General features: G+C 41.0%; 3 protein-coding genes across 3 annotated transcripts; 1 reads left to right on the top strand and 2 right to left on the bottom strand.

The window, feature by feature from the left end:
• The first annotated feature begins 410 nt into the window (after window positions 1-410).
• orc3 (origin recognition complex, subunit 3) lies at window positions 411-6,712 on the top strand. Its single transcript, XM_085442005.1, has 20 exons — window positions 411-729; window positions 836-890; window positions 983-1,080; window positions 1,464-1,602; window positions 1,755-1,859; window positions 1,949-2,112; window positions 2,208-2,347; window positions 2,476-2,635; window positions 3,094-3,207; window positions 3,317-3,450; window positions 3,639-3,702; window positions 3,797-3,913; window positions 4,050-4,129; window positions 4,478-4,611; window positions 5,115-5,206; window positions 5,315-5,412; window positions 5,497-5,638; window positions 5,773-5,889; window positions 6,131-6,210; window positions 6,514-6,712. The coding sequence occupies exons 1-20, from the start codon at window positions 706-708 to the stop codon at window positions 6,617-6,619; spliced, it is 2,163 nt and encodes a 720-aa protein (XP_085298131.1). The 5' UTR covers window positions 411-705; the 3' UTR covers window positions 6,620-6,712.
• A 790-nt stretch (window positions 6,713-7,502) lies between these two features.
• On the bottom strand, window positions 7,503-9,980 carry LOC146686468 (akirin-2-like). The gene is made up of 6 exons (XM_085441850.1): window positions 9,769-9,980; window positions 9,261-9,434; window positions 8,704-8,847; window positions 8,465-8,614; window positions 8,270-8,341; window positions 7,503-8,122 (listed from the first exon to the last, which is right to left on the bottom strand). Exons 2-6 carry the CDS (start codon window positions 9,430-9,432, stop codon window positions 8,112-8,114), a joined length of 549 nt encoding a protein of 182 aa, XP_085297976.1. The 5' UTR covers window positions 9,433-9,434; window positions 9,769-9,980; the 3' UTR covers window positions 7,503-8,111.
• A 2,275-nt stretch (window positions 9,981-12,255) lies between these two features.
• On the bottom strand, window positions 12,256-15,506 carry LOC146686467 (cannabinoid receptor type 1B-like). The gene is made up of 2 exons (XM_085442262.1): window positions 15,236-15,506; window positions 12,256-14,707 (listed from the first exon to the last, which is right to left on the bottom strand). Exon 2 carries the CDS (start codon window positions 14,636-14,638, stop codon window positions 13,208-13,210), a length of 1,431 nt encoding a protein of 476 aa, XP_085298388.1. The 5' UTR covers window positions 14,639-14,707; window positions 15,236-15,506; the 3' UTR covers window positions 12,256-13,207.
• Window positions 15,507-16,293: the final 787 nt, after the last annotated feature.

Below are 16,293 nucleotides of genomic sequence, written 5' to 3'. Positions count from 1 at the left end.
TTTTGTGCATACATTTTTGGCTTGTTTTTACATATTTTATCTTAAGGTTATGTAAAACTTTAATTTATTGCAACATATTTCCTCCACACAATACACAATGGGAATTAACTCGGCTAAAGAAAAACTATATATATATATATATATATATATATATATATATATATATATATATATATATATATATATATATATATATATATATATATATATATATATATATGAAGAAGTAGGTGTATATATGCACTGATTTGAGACTTTAATGGCTTTTATAGAGCTTTATGATGGTTATTGCGTCATTATTTTAAGAGTTGCCAGCTGTAACGCAAAATGGACCTGAAGGACTAACGGGACACCGGAGATGCTGTTGGGGAACGTTCAAGATCAGCAATGTTAGAAAGCGTTCACAGCAGTGATCTAACGGGAAAAAAAACTTTCGTTCCTTCTTTTAAATTATTTATCTGGTGTATTTTATGTTAGTTTAGAAAAATGGGTTGTGGTTGGATAACTTAAAACAACTTGACAAAAGTATGAACGCACTCACGCTTGAAGCTGTTTATCAGCTGAACACAACCTTTTCCGTATACGTCACTTTGGCGGGAAGTAGATACCCAGCAAGGCTACAGGCATCCGTCATTTTAAATGCACATAGAACCTCCAGCTCAGGGTACAGGCCGGGCTGTTCACTGCGGACCCGTGTAGCGAAAGATGGCTACTTCATCCGTGTCAAAGGTAAAGTCTTATATATGTTGCGCTTCATGCATATTTGATTAAAACTTATTAATTTACTGGCAGTCGTCATACAATGTGAAATGAGACTATTTGTCAACGTTTTTAGGGCTGCTTTGTTTTCAAGCCCAGCGCTAAGAAAAAGAAGAAGACGCTCAGTCTGGGTGAGATACGCGAGTGTTTATACAACATTTGTCTTCCCGAGCTGTCGGTGGATTTAGTGGTATTAAGTTGCTGATGTCATTTTTCGCCACAGAGAGTTACTTCGTTCAGGGCTGCGAGGATGCTGAGAGCAGTGAAACACGATTCAGGTTATGTCAGGAACTGTGGGACAAAATCAAAACAGACACAGAGGTGAGGACAGATGTTCAGCAGGAAGACCAGACAGTAGACTGTAGAAAATATGTGCTCATAGTTGATTGAACTGAGAAAACAGTTAATTGCCTCTAATTTGTAATGTATGCAAACATATACATGCATACATTAAAAATATACCATACATGGCTTTATTGTTGTATATGCAAGCATGCTTTTATTGTGTTTTAAATTTGAATATATAGTGACAAAAACAGGAGATGCTTCAGGAGTACTGTATTAATGTGATTTTTTTTTTTAAGTCGTTAATTTAGCCATGTTAGTTTGATTTTTACTGAGCAGACCCCTTTTTTTTTCTTCTACATAATACAATACAATAATACAAATACATTTTACATACATATGTACTTTTTGCTTCTTAGGTTTTACAAGATGAACTCAACAGGAAAATCTTGGACAGTTTGCTGGACTTTACGAGGAAATGCTCCTCCACACGTCAAAACAGCGACTGGGCATCACAGATGAGGGCCAGTGAAATCCCCACAGCAGCTCTAATGCTCGGTATGTTGGTTATAAGGCAGTAATATCTGATGTTTGAGTTAAAAAAAACATATGTGGCTCTCACAGCTATGTATAATCTAGTAGAAATAATCAATTTACATTACATACTGTCATCTCTACCTAATCTCAACTTCCTTTGATGTCCACTCTAGGTGTGAACATCCCAGATCACGACATGACCTTTCAGAGTCTGTCTGACATGCTAAAGCAGTCTGTCAGCCCTCACGTGGCCTCTGTGCAGGCCAAAGAGTGTGGAGGTAAGGGGTTAAGACATCAGTCAGAAATCCTTTTGTGTTCCCCTCATAGGCTTTGCTTTAAATGGTATGTGTTTCGTTTATGATTTCAGCACTGAAGCATTTGATGAAGAAGGTGCTCGAGCGGTTGATGGATACAGTTGTGGTTGTGGATGATGAAGATGAGGAGGAGAATGTGGAGACGAGCCCTCGGGTCCACAGGAGCGTGCACTGCTCTCTCGGGATACTTTGTGATTGGTACGCTGCAAGAACAAAGGTGGGTGCACAAACCACTGTTGGCGTGCATACAGAGACTTGGATTGTAAGTGATATGTATCATATATGTTTTTATTTTGTTTTTGTGTTTTTCAGAAATCTGCCACTGGTACTCCAGGGAAAAAACGTAGCTCCCAAGTCAGAGATGAGCAGCAGCAGCCTCCTGTTGTAATCATTTTCAAAGATTTGGAGGCTTTTAACCCAAGAGTCCTTCAGGACTTCATCCTCATCTGCAGGTAAATGAAGACTCTTGAGTTGAATCGCTTTCTTATTTTTACGGCTGCACATAATACACAAATAATTGCTAATGCATTTTGGATTTGCAAGCTGGGCAAGTCTCTGCTAAACAAACTCTGCTCCACAGTCAGTACATTGACCGCCTTCCACTGACATTCATCTTTGGGATCGCTACATCACCCAGTACCATCCAGCACATGCTTCCCCACTCTGTGTCCTCCCTGCTCTGTATCGAGCTCTTCCAGTCGCTGTCATGCACGCAACACCTGGCTACAGTCATTGACAAGGTAAGTTCAACCTGACCAAAGAATAAAAAAAACATAAAAACACTGATCTGTGCAAGCCTCCAGATGGGAAAACCTTCCTGATATCTATGAGTCCATGTGTACATTTAGCTTTCCAATCTGAAGACTGTTGCATGCTTAAACATATCTAACATCTTCTTTTTGAAAGCGATTTCCTGAGTGTAAGTTACATTTTAAACCTCCTGACACCACCAGGTTGCAGACGAGCAGGCTCTGGTTAGAGGCATGTTTTCCAGGAATTAGATGGTACATTTATTATAAATTGTCCTACATTTATAACATTAGTTTCTGTTTTCCATTTCAGTGCCTCAAAAAGGATGCATTTGTTTTTGAGCGAGCCATAGCTGTCACACTAACCCTAACTGCAGATGATCAGTGGCCTGGAGGATGTAAAGAAATTAAATAAAAGTAGTTAAATGTTCTTTCTTTTATTATTTCAGTTGATCCTGACATCACACATTGCTTTTAAACTCAACGGGAAAGTGATGCAGGTCCTCATCGGCGTCTTCCTCTACCATGATTTCTCAGTGAGAAACTTCATTAAGGGACTGCAGGTATGGAGCATCCTCTAACAGTCTCCTCAAGTCTGTCATCCTCCTCTTTTCTGTGTAATTCAAATACAGAAATATGTGAGTTTAAAGTTTCTGTTTGGTCTTTGTGCAGCTGGCTCTGCTCGAGCACTTTCACTCTCAGCCTCTCAGTGTTCTGTGTTGCAAGAAAAAGAAGGCTCTGTTCAACGTCACACAGCTCAGCAAACCCAACTTGGACAGGATAAGACAGCTGCCGTCGTTCAAAAGGTACTCAAACTTGTTTCTTTCTCCAATCATCCCACCCGTGTGAGTCAAAAATGCAAATGCAGCACTTATTTAGCTGCAAAAAGTGATGGTAGGTGACTTGGCATGTTATTAATTTGTGTATTTGTGTTTACCTTTTTTCAAATGTGAAAGCAAGACTTTGAATTGTTTTAATGTGTGTGTTTCGCTAGATATGTAGAGAAGCAGGAAGCACAGGAACAGGTCAATCTGATGACCGATGACTCTCACTTAAAGGTACATTCTCATCATCTGAAATGCTGAACGCGCACGTTTTCAGATCCTGTAATGTCTGAGGTTTTTGAACAAGACCTGCTTGGTCGGTTTTTAGGAGGTGTGTCAACAACTGATAAAGGATCTCCACAAATACCACAAGAACTATTATCCCATCCTGAGGTGTCTCCACACTCTGACCTCATCGTTACCTCGATATCCTCTCGGAAAACAGGCAAGAGTTCACAGTTTTAATGCCTAAGCATCCCACTATTTCTGACCTCCTGTAGGTCTAAGCTATATCTTCTTTATTACCAAAGTACTGCTGTTTAATCTGCCATGACATAACAGTGGATTAATTTGCATTACAGATCAGGGAGCTCCATTTAATATGTCTGGCGAACAATGTATGGGAGAATGAGGACTACCAGTCAGCCATGAAGCTTGTAAAGTAAGCGTGATTTGCTGGCACATAGTAAAAAGTTGGTAACATGAACAGTCTGCTAAAAACTGACTTAAATTTTAGGCACACCTAGTATTTTAAGATGGATTATTTGTACTAATCGACAGTAAATAATTAAAAACACTACTTGAGCAGATGAGATTGGAATATTTCACCACCAGATGGCAGCATATTCATGGTTGATCAGAAGGTTATTGTGCCTCCTGGTGGCCAAATTACTATTCATAGACAACAAACGAATGCTGTGCCTTTGTTGGATGTCTTTTTTTTTGTTTTGTTTTTTTTCTCTTTGACCCTAAAATAACCACTTGAGGTGCTAACGTGTTTTCCTTTTAGGATGCTGGCAAAAGGCGAGTTGGTTTCTTTGCTACAGAAGTGTGTGGAGATACTGCAGCTCAGCAAGTCAAAGAAGATGAAGAATGCTCTCGTCCAGCTGGAGGAACTACTTGCCAGATTCAAGCAGCTGGACAGTAAGTTGAAGATATGATTTTGTGTGATCTCGATTCAAGAAGAGATCGCTAGCAGATGGTATAACAGAGAAGGCGGTGGAGTTTTAAACCAGACTGTTTAACATAATCTCGGCGATTGAGAGGAAGCCTCAGGAATGGAGGAGAAATGTACTGGTAGCAACTTTCAGTAACAAGGGTGATGAGCAGAGGGATAAACTTGATGAGTCATTCCGTGAAGCTAGAGGAAAGAGTTTTTGAAACTAGGCTAGGGTTAGAGGTGATGATCAGCAGAGCAGCAGTGTGGCTGGATGCCAAGAAAGAGCACTACAGATGGAATTGAGTGTTGATGGAAAAGTATTGAGAAAAGGAGGTTCGTGAATGCAGTGAAGGCGGACAAGCAGAGGGCTGGTGTGACAGAGGAGGATGCTAGGCTCATGATCCACTGTGGTGACCCCATAAAAGGAGCAAGAAAATGAGTCCAGTCCCTTCTTTCCAAATGTACAAGTTTTTATCTTGTATTTCAGCTGCTACTGAAATGACTACAACTGTGGAAGCCTCTATCGCCTCTCCAATAAAAAATCTTCGGAAGAAAACAGATCTGTTCCAGCTGCAGAAGGTAACTGACCACTTAAATTGTAGTTTTTGTCTTTTGTTTCTCCAGAGGGGTTCTCCGCCTCTTTAAAACTGCTGTTTTGCTGTTGCTTAAACTCTATCGTTTTCACAGACGCTGCTGGAGATGAACGAGTCTCGGAGAGCCAAGCGACTGAGTCCATTTGAAAACCTCAGGAACGAAGCGCTCGAGTTTATCGACAATTTAGTAAAGTAAGACAAATGAGACTCTGGTTCCCCCAAATACAACTCGCATCACTGCAAACACTCTGCAGCTAATGATTTTATTCCACCCAGGAGCCATCTGTCCCCCCCAGAGTCACAGCCCCTTTATGAGGTCTGCTACTACAGTTCATCTGCCACAGTGAGACGCCACCTCAATGCCACACCTCGTACCTCCATTCAGGCTGCGCTCAGCAATCCTTACCACTATCTTCAGGTACACCTGCTTCAGCTTGTTACCTCCCTTATAAGCAGGAGGAAGTGAAAGTGAAGAAAGTTCTTCTTTTGGTGTACAACCACTAATGTGCAGCGACGTTCTAAAAACACGTGACAACTTCGACTTTCTTTTAGAACGACAGCCTGAAGAGCGAGGATGGGACGGTGTCCAACGCTGCTCCCGACATCTGTATCGCTTACAAGCTCCACTTGGAGTGCGGAAGGCTGATCAACCTCTACGACTGGCTGGAAGTGAGTTTATAAACTAAGACATTTAATAGTGAACTCATTACCTGTAATGGACCAAGGTTAAACTTCCACAGCTTCCCACTTTGCTTCATAAACTTTCTTTAGCTGGAAGCTTTTGTTTTTCTCAGTGTAAGAGAGGCTTTATTGATCCCGAGGGGCCCACGTGTCACATTATCAGTCTGAGGATTAATTATTGGCCCAGAATGACTCGGACGGTGACATGAATGAAAACATTTATTTTCAGGCGTACTCCACCGTGGTTTTGGCTGCTGAGGGTAACGATCCGGATTCTGAACATTTTGGGAAAGTGGATGAAGTCAAACAGTATCCTTCCAGGAAAAAAAAGTATTTCTCACAGATCATTTTGTGCTGCTGCTGTTTGTGTTTTGCTCAGTGAGTGAAAATGAGTAATGAGACAACAGTAAAGCAGCTACTCCTCAGTTATGTCTTTGTTTGAGTGTCATGATTGGATAAGACAGTTGAGGTAATTCTAGTTTTGTAAGCAACCCAAATACTTGGGGAGTTATAATGAAAGTTAAGAGCTGAAGAACACAAACACGACTGCTGAAATATGCCATTTACTTTTAACTTGAGTAAAGACTTTTTGTTCCTTAACTCGTCCTTTAGCGCTCGTTTCATCCGCGCTGTATCAGAGCTCGAATTTCTGGGCTTCATCAAGTCTACCAAGCAGAAGACCGACCATGTGGCTCGACTCACCTGGGGAGGCTGCTAACCACAATTGTGATGAGAAACATTTTTTTTTTAACATCTGTAGAAATTAATTTCAGATTTGTATTTTTCACTCTAATAAAAGACGTGCAAATTACACCTGCTTCTTTAAATAATAGACCGATGTCAGGTGCTGTAGATCTTTTCTGCAATGACTGGTACACCTGGGCCAATATGCTGTTACACTGAAGCACAACTCAAACTAATTAAGACATTATAATATACTGAGGTTTCTCACACATTACTTGAAATTTGACCATGATGTCAGGCATGATACAACAGCTTGTTGCTAGGGAAAAATATGCATTGTCCATTTAGTTGGCAGTGGTTCATGGAGGCTGCTGACTCTCGCTGAGAGAAATGTCTTGTAAAGTTGTACCAAAAACCTCCAAGTGATTTTTTTTTTCTTTTCAAACAGTTACGGTTGCCTGTGGAGGTTTTGTTTGTCTGCAAACACCTGCTAACGAGCAGCGGTAAAAAAAAAAAACAACTCACGGTGGAGAAGGCAGGCTAGCCCTGAAAATCATCCTTTATCTTCATGTTTAACTCTGATCTGGACCATTTTCATTCAAATGAAAATGATGTACTAAATAAAGTCTTGAAAGCAGCATTATAGTTTTACAGATAGAGTGAGCTGAGGGATGCTATTCCTATGCAGTTCTATATAATCCAACTTACTACTGTAATCAAAGCAGTCACCCCTTACTGGACGTGAGAAAGATTGCAGGTTTAAGGCACTTCCATATTCCATCTTTCACTTACAGTTTGAGAGTAATTTAAGCACTAAATTGACAGCAGTCCCAATGCTGTTTATCACAGCACTCGATCACATAAGTTTACTTGTATTTATTAAGCTATTCCTGATATAGTTTGACGCATCAAACCAGTTTTCAACTCTTAAAAGATGTTTATTGTTTTTAATAAGTACATTGGTTTCAAAGTGATACCAGCAGAACAAAACTCAATAAATAAAACACTGGTGGTGGGAGGGGGTGGGAGCAAATTAGCCCACTTTATGCTCAGTTTAAAAAGCAGTGAACAAACAGCAAACATACTCTTTCTGTTTAAACTTGCGTTTCTTCCACATTCTTTCAGACCGACCTGCCAACCTTGTGTAAAACTCAATGCCTGCTTTATTGTATTTACATGTAACAAAACAGAAACAAGTGACAAAGCCTGGAATGCTGGGAATCAATACAAAAGTGAGATAACTGTAGATGCACGTACAGCTGGAGGAACGTAGGCCACTGGTAGAAATAGGGTCCATTTACATGAGGAAGCACCTAGTTGCTTACAACAGAGTGGTAACAACTGACAACAGCTTCATATAAACCTTTGCCCAAAGACGGATATATGGCACAGTAAGAAAAGTTTCCTTTAAACTAGCTAAACTTAATCTCTTACAATGATGAGTTTTTTTTCGCTTCTCTTCCTCGAGATATCACGTGATAGCTTGCAGCGTGGGAAGGCCGTCTTGCAAAAATTCTGTGCCACACTCAGGAAACATCTGGAGAGAAGGGAGGTGAAATATAAATAAAGTAACCAGAAGTGCCAGTTTAAATTTAAAATCGTAGAGTTCGAAGTGAAAGCCGAGGCTTTGTCCTTTACATCGAATGTGGAAATAAGGTGGGATTAAAAATAAAAAGGAACTCACAGCTTGCAGGTTGCTCCCCAAATCGTCGCATTAACTGATCATGTGTGAACTTCACAAAGGTGTCATATTGTTCTGAAATCAAAGTCAACCAGTTAAAACATTTTACTTCACAACTATTGTTTGCTAGTTGGGGAAAATATGTGGCTAACATTTGCTGGTTCAGTTTTTTTAAACACATTAGCATTGGGTACCAACCGGCCAACTTCGAAGTCATGGTCTCCTCGTATTCCTCCCGAACCTTCTCTTCCCTTTCTTTCAGCAGGCGTTCGCAGATCATTCCAACTTGTCTGAGGGTGAATAATGGCTGTTCTTTTCTAGATGGAGAGACGCCTCCAGAGGATGTTCCTGTATAAATAAATAACAATCAAACCTTAAAACCGCACTGTAGAATGGGCTTTATGATTATTTGAGCTTAACCTTGCGCCTTTGCCCACCTGCCATGCTGGAAGCATTCATAGTAGACGACTGGGATGGGGATTCTGGCGAATAGCAGCACTCTGACTGTTGGTAGCCTCCATCTAGATGCTTTCTCTTTTGAATGCGTTTGTACTCCTGTTTGATGCTGTTGAGGATTTGTTCTAGTGGGGTAAACAGACAAGCAGGGCGTCCATTAGTAACAGCTGTCATGTTTTCACCTTTGGGGCGACCGTGGCTCAGGGGGTTGGGAAGCGGGCTCTCTGTCCTGGTCGTTGTGTCCTTGGGCAAGACACTTTACCCTACTTGCCTACTGGTGTTGGCCAGAGGGGCCGATGGCGCGATATGGCAGCCTCGCTTCTGTCAGTCTGCCCCAGGGCAGCTGTGGCTACAACCGTAGCTTGCCTCCACCAGTGTGTGAATGTGAGAGTGAATGAATAGTAGCATTGTAAAGCGCTTTGGGTGCCTTGAAAAGCGCTATATAAATCCAATCCATTATTTGACACAGAGTGACTCAACATGTTGTTGTTGCCCCCCTCCAGATAGTAAACAAGCAGGCCAACTTAGCCAGCATTACCTGCACTAAGTCTTGATGAAGACTCCCCGAATGGCGAAGGCTCCATGCTGAGATATTTCCTAGGGGATGAGGATGACGGGGACACGGGGATGCATCTTCGTCTTTTGGGGGATGTAGGACTCATGAGCGGATCGAAATCCATGGTCCTCTTCAAAGTGGCTCCACACGCCATGACTTCAGTTTGTTAAAAGGGAGAGATTGCACGTAAAAACACCGAAACAAGGCAATAACGAGGAGATGACATCAACTATTTTGGACAGCTGCTAACCGAGCCTAATTTTTTACACAACTAGCTAATTGTTAGGTTCAAATCCGTTTCCTTTGTCGATGGATAAAACTACGAGCATACTGCGCAGCTCCGGCTTTAAATGTCTGCTAGCGAACTAGCGTTAGCTACTCCTGCTAGCCAATAATAAAAATAAAAAAACAAAGCTAACGTTAGCTGTGGCTGCCGCTGGCGTGAGCGTGTGTCCTGGTTAACGTTTGTATAAAGCTGTTTTTATGTTACCTTCTGGGGAGGGGGGAAGTTGGCCTGCAGCACCGCGCTCACCAGCTCGTGTTGTTAAAGTTGTTTCTCAAAAGTTGAAGTGACGATCAGCCAGCTGCAGGCCAACTGTCTGCTGTTAGATAGGGGGGCTAGCTAGCACAACTTAGCTGCCTGTTTTTGATGCGATGTTGTCGCTGTCGGCTTCTCTGGTTAGTGACGTCACGTCTAAACCCCCCCCCCCCCCCCCAACAATCTCAAAACGCGTTGAATTCTGGATTATGTAGTGAACCATGAAGCGTAAACCAATGACAAAACATGACAGCGCATCAAAAGTCAAAAAGTATGGGTCATAAACCCCGTTTAATTTAATTGATAATTGGTTTAATTTTAGCTTTGAGGAATAAACTTCACATTTGACAGTTTGTTGTGATTCTTTTCTCTCCGCATCCTGTATTTCTACTCTTAATACACTCGTTTGTTTTAATATTGGAGTAAATATTGGAGTAACTGATGAAAACAATGCAGAGGCTCAGCTATTATAGCCTATTATGAAACCTGCAGCTGTTTTAGTGACAACGCTGAAGGCAAAATGTCAAACCATTACATACAGAGCCTCTGTGCTTTGCCCGAGGATGATGGACATTCCTTCTAACATCATATTACTAATTTCCGTGTGGAGTTTTTCATGTTCTCCTCGTGTCTGCGTGCGTTCTCACCGGCTTTCTCCCACAGTCCGAAGACTTGCTGTTAGTGGGGTTAGGTTAGCTGGTGATTCTAAATTGGCCATCAGTGTGAATGTGAATACGAATGAGTCTCTCTGTGTCTGTCTGATTCTCTCTGTGTTAGCCCTGCGACAGACTGGTGATCTGTTCAGCATGCACCCTGTCTCTTGCCCGGAGGTAGGTGGGACAGGCTTCAGCCCCCCGCAAGCAGAAGAGAATGGATGGAACATTTTTTTTAGCTTAAAAAAGGAATAAAATACAGCAGGTATTATTACAAAGCAATAAAAGGCCCTTTTTAAAAAAATGGGATAAAAACATGAAGGATATTACAGGGGGACATGAGTGCCTAAATGAATTAAAGAAATACATAATTAAATAATTAATTACATTTGTCATTAATAAATTAAAATGAGAAAGAATTAATAATCAAACATATAAATAATTAATTACACAAGTTCATTTCATTAAATTATTTAATCAATTATTTATTTGAAATTTCAATTAAAATCACATCTAAACGATTATTTAATGATCTTATTATTGAATTTTTTTCAATTCATTTTGGCCCTTGTGGCGCTCCGCATAAAGCTTTCTTCTTCAGCGTGTAGAGATGGCTTCACTCAGCTGATGTGTACAGCTCTAAGCATGCCTCTAAAGGCAACAGATATTAGTAATTCCATTCTTAAAATGCTGATACAGATATCTATAATTGGATTTCAGCATGTTGACTTGGGATTATCAGTAGTGGAAATGTCATTTCCCAATTCAGCTATCAACTAATGCATTTCACACTTCTCAGCAAATCATTTTGGGACATGTTTGCCTAATTAGCTAATTTTTAGATTACGTGATTACGTGTATATGTGTTGCTTAAATGATTGACAATGTCTGACTAATGTGCATTTGTTTTTTATTGCCATATGTAATTGCGACAGATACCATTATCCGATGATCTAAAAATCTGATATTCCATAGCTTATTTTTTTACTCTTTCAAACACACACAAAATCAGAATTACCAACCATGTGTTTGTGAGGTTCCAAACACTTGTTCCCAACAGGGAAGTTGCAGAGTACCATCTGGTGGACAAACTATGCAACGTCAGCACTTAAGAATTTGTTGGTTGCTGTTTCTCAACTTTTTAAAATTTACAAATTGCATCTGTAATATGGGATTGCCACTAGTGAGAATTTAACTGTTGATGTCAGCAAATTCTGATGAACTGAGCTGTAAATATCATTATTTACAACTGGAACTTGTCAGCATTGCATCACGAATGTGGCGACTTGGAATTAGAAAAAGTCTAAGTTGAACTGACATTTTTCTATCAGTATTTTTTGTTTGACTAGGTGTCAAACAGCAAAAGTTGAAAAAGTAGTAATTTAAGTTACTGACATCAATGGACATTTCAACTAGTGATAAATAAATACGAATGTTAAAAGGAAGAACAGTCAAAAAGCATCAAATATAGTTCAAATGTGAAGATAATTATCACCACATGAGGGCAGTGTTTCACAAAAAGACACATAGGAGTTTATTCTTCTACTAACTCCTAAAAAGTACCAAGGGGTCACAAGGCGAAAGGTTAAAGAAAGGAAAGATGACACTTTCATGACTCTGAAATATTTACATTAATAGCTTTTGTCTTGTTTCTGAAAAAGTAAAATATCTTACTTTAAGGCCAATCACACTCAAAACTCACCTTTACTTGTAGAACATGTGACACTCCAATACCCCAGATAGTGACATACATTTTTGACTTTGAAAAGAAAAGAAAAAAAACCGTATTGTGCGTGTGTGCGCAGTAAGTTTAGGTACCGATAAGCTGATTTTCACCATTTTATTGAAAAAGATACCAGGCATGTTGACAAAGTTATGATAAAAATAGACAAATTTCACATTTTCGAGCACATTCTTCCATTTACACACAGGAATGAGACACAGTGGCACAAAGTATGCTTCACAGGAATATGACAGTGTAGATTTGTACAAAAGATGCTCTTTTTTTTTGTAAGCCGGTGTGAAAAAAAGCAGCTAAGCAACACTCCCAAAACACCACAGGCTATAGTTTTGATCTGATCAAAAGGCCATTCATAGTTCAACACTTTGCTTTTCAAAATAAATAAATAAGGTACTGACAAACTTCACAATATCATGGACTTACAAAATCATCAATAGTCACTTGAAAATTATTAATGAAATGCTTTTACTTACAGCAATGTTCTGTTATTCCAAACTGCTATTTTGTATGAGGATGGACACATTTTCACCTTGCATGACTGCCACAATGTTGCCGTATAATGTAATGTGAAAATCTTCAAATGCAGTTTGTCTTTACTGCTAAATCTGTAAAAAAAAATCAGACAACAGCAAAGATAACAAAGCATAGCATTTGCTTTGTAACAATGGAGAGAAATGCCCTTTTTTCTTACACCTATAATATTTATTGAATTATTCTTCATAAAATTGCCATTGTCAGTCAGACAACTCATTTTTCGCAAAAATGAGAACATAATGAAATAAGTACAGCCCTCATTAGACTAATCACACTCCACTCTACAGGGATCCAGTTTTATAACATTACAGATTAAAAAACAACAACAAAAACTTGCTTTCAGTTCTGTTTGTCAGTCATTTTGGCACATTTCACAGTCACAGAAGAGTGCACTAGGAGGATGGGGGCTATTCTACACTATCCTGACTTCACAGTTGTCTTGAGCAGATTGGACCGTCTTTTATTAGACCGGCTCTGCAGCAGAAGTGTCAGTCCCTCCAGAAACTGTAACCTGGGCTACTTTAATTCGAGTCTTTGCACAGTTTCCTCCATCTATCCCCGCCCTGCCTGCTGTGGCTCTCACGCTCTTGATGTTCCAGTCACTCTCAGCGCTGCTGTCCAGAGTCTGCGTTGCTCCCCGGCACATATGGCAAATGTTGAGGAAGGCCCTGCGCAGGTCCTTGCTCCTCATGGCGTAGATCACAGGGTTCACGGTGGAGTTGAGCAGGCAGAGCATGCTGCAAAAGGCAAAAATGGTCTTGATGAAGTCGTTCACCTTCCCAAAGAGGTCGTAAACCATGATGGCTAGGAGTGGACCCCAGCAGATGATGAGGGCCACCAGGATCAAGACCAGGGTTTTAGCCAGACGGAGGTCCATACGGGCTTGGTCAGGCCTTACCGTCTGCACTTTAGCCCCCTCTGCGGTGTAGACAATCACGCTTCTCTGAGAGGTGCGGCTTAGCATGCGGACTGCGTGGTGATGAGACTTCCAGAGGATGAACATATAGGCGTAGATGATGAATAAGAGCAAAATGCTCGTCATCCCAATCCAAAACATCAGGTACTTTTGGTCAATTAGAGGGAAAATGTCAGAGCAGACTGACCCGAGACGCTTGCAGTTCCAGCCCAGCAGCGGCAGCAGTGAGATGATGATGGAGATGGTCCACATCATGCTGAATGCAATGACAGCTTTAGTCTTTGTGATGATTCGCTTGTACGCCATAGGCCTGTGGATGGAGACGTAGCGGTCTATTGCAGTGAGAAACAAGCTGCCCACAGAGGCAGTGAAGGAGGCAATAACCCCAGCCAGCTTGAAGAGGAAAATATTAGGGCTGTCCTTTCGGTGGAGGACATGGAAGTCCAAGAAGCTGTAAACAAAGATGATGCTTCCTATTAGATCAGCCACAGCCAAGCTGCCAATGAAGTGGTATGAAGGGCGGGATCGAAGGGTCTGGGAGTGCAGGATCACGCACAGCACCACGAGGTTCTCCAGCACAGTAAATGTACCCAGAGTGAGTGCCAAGATGGCAACCGCGAGCTGCTGGCCGGGAGTGAGGATCATAAAACACTCCATATTGTCTGCTAAGTTTTCAGCGCACTGTGGCGCTCCTCCACTCTCCACAGCGGTAGCATTACCCAGCAGCAAGTCTGAGACATTGGTGGGAAAAATGGGAGAGAGGGCGCTGAAAATGACCTCCTTGCTTCCAGAGACAATCCCGGGAAAGGAGCTGCTGATGGGAGCAGAGTGAGTTTTCTCATAGTGGAATCCATTCTTGATCAGCCTCAAGTCTGCTGAGGGGTCGTCGTAGATGGCATCATTGGAGCCGAAATACTGGACACCTGTTGTTAAGGTGCTCACCGTGGTGCCTGCTATCCTGTGCAAAGCCAGCTTCATTGTTTTTTTAGGCTGTAGAGATGCTCAGTGGAGAGGTATGTGAGGTATTAGGAGTGTAGAAGAGCACATCTATGAAGAAAAATGCAATTATTTATTAGAACACAAGAAAGTACCTCTTGTTACATCACATTAAAACATATTCAATACAGGAGATAGTGCCAGCTCTTATTTAAAGATTAATATAGTGGAAGATGAATTTGTTACTAGGAGTTATTCTGTGTATCGACCAGCTGACTCCACAACAGATGCATCCCAGACAATAGTGGGAAACTGAACAGTTGATGACAAACCTGTGCAGCCTCGGGGGAAATCACTGCATTAAGAATGTAGGACATAGAGGGATTTCTTATTAATTAAAGAAGGTCATTAAGCATTACGATATTTTGCAGCAATCACTGGACTAATTAGACATCAAGGGAGGGACACGATGAAGAGCGACTGTATCTGTCCGATGGATCATTTACATTGTAATGTCGGTAATGATGGTATTAATTATTAACAGTTTTTCAAAAGGCGAGAGCGCGATAGTAGTATGGAAGCTACCAGCAGCACTCACAAGAACAAATAAAGAAAAACAAAACTGCGAAAAACGCTTACCTTGATTTTCTCGCTACAAATACCCAGCACGGATCCATTACGCGAAAAAAATAAATAAATAAAAAATAGAAATAAAAACAATTCAGTTACACTGGGAGTAAACCGGTCTGCTGTTTCTGCCTTCACTCCTGACCAACATTTAAAGTAACTGAAAACCCAAAAACTGGAAGCGAGAATAAAAATCTGTTGGTTGTTGTTCTTGCTTTGGTGGTTTAATAATCACGAGCTGACTCCTCGGATACTGCTAGTGTCAAACATACAGTAAAGCCAAGCAGGCAGCCGGTGGGGTGTGTGGGTTTGCCGGAGCAGGCGGTTATAAAGGCTGCGCTTTGTGCGCCTGCTAGTCACGTGATCTGAGGTGTTGGAGCGCAGTGGGAAGCGCATCATCCACGACCAGCATCATCCAATACCTTGGTTATTTACACAGCGATGGAACCCAGCTGTGTTACTGTTGAGTTATTTCATCACATAGCAAGGAATTTCAACTACACACCAAAAACAACTAAAAAAAAATGCGCAGTTTTAGCTCTTTTATTGTCACTTTTTCATGTTTCAGATCAAATTTTAGTATTAGATAAAATATTACAAACAAAAAGACGCAGTTCTTAAATGATGATGTCATTTATTAAGAGAAAAGGGTTCGCCGAACCTAAAAAACTTTTTCTCATCTCTGGAGAAATTTTTGCCCACTGTTCTTTTAAGGATTGTTTTAAATCAGTCACATTGGAGGGATTTTGAGCATGGATGGCAAAATCAAAGTCCAGACTTGAGGAGGGCACACTCTTTTTCTTTTCCATTCATTGATAGACTTGTTGGTTTGTTTTGGATCATTGTCCTGCTGCATAACCCCAAGTGTTCTTGAGTTTCGGGGCAGGACATGATGGGTGGATATTCTCCTTCAGGATTTTCTGGTAGAGAGCAGAATTCATTGCTCAGTCGATACAGCAAGTCGTCCAGGTCCCGACGCAGCAAAGCAGCCCGAAGCCATCACAAGCTGTTACCTTGTACCCCACACTCTCAGAAATAGAGGTACGAGAGAAGAACATTTTGTACCTATA

The sequence above is a fragment of the Copadichromis virginalis genome, linkage group LG19, assembly GCF_057382275.1.
Source record: "Copadichromis virginalis isolate Kocher_CV1m ecotype Utaka linkage group LG19, C_Virginalis_male_GT1.1, whole genome shotgun sequence".
In the NCBI taxonomy this organism is placed as follows: Eukaryota; Metazoa; Chordata; class Actinopteri; order Cichliformes; family Cichlidae; genus Copadichromis; species Copadichromis virginalis.
Note: the sequence above shows the minus strand (reverse complement) of the source record. Positions and strands in the feature narration are given on the sequence as shown.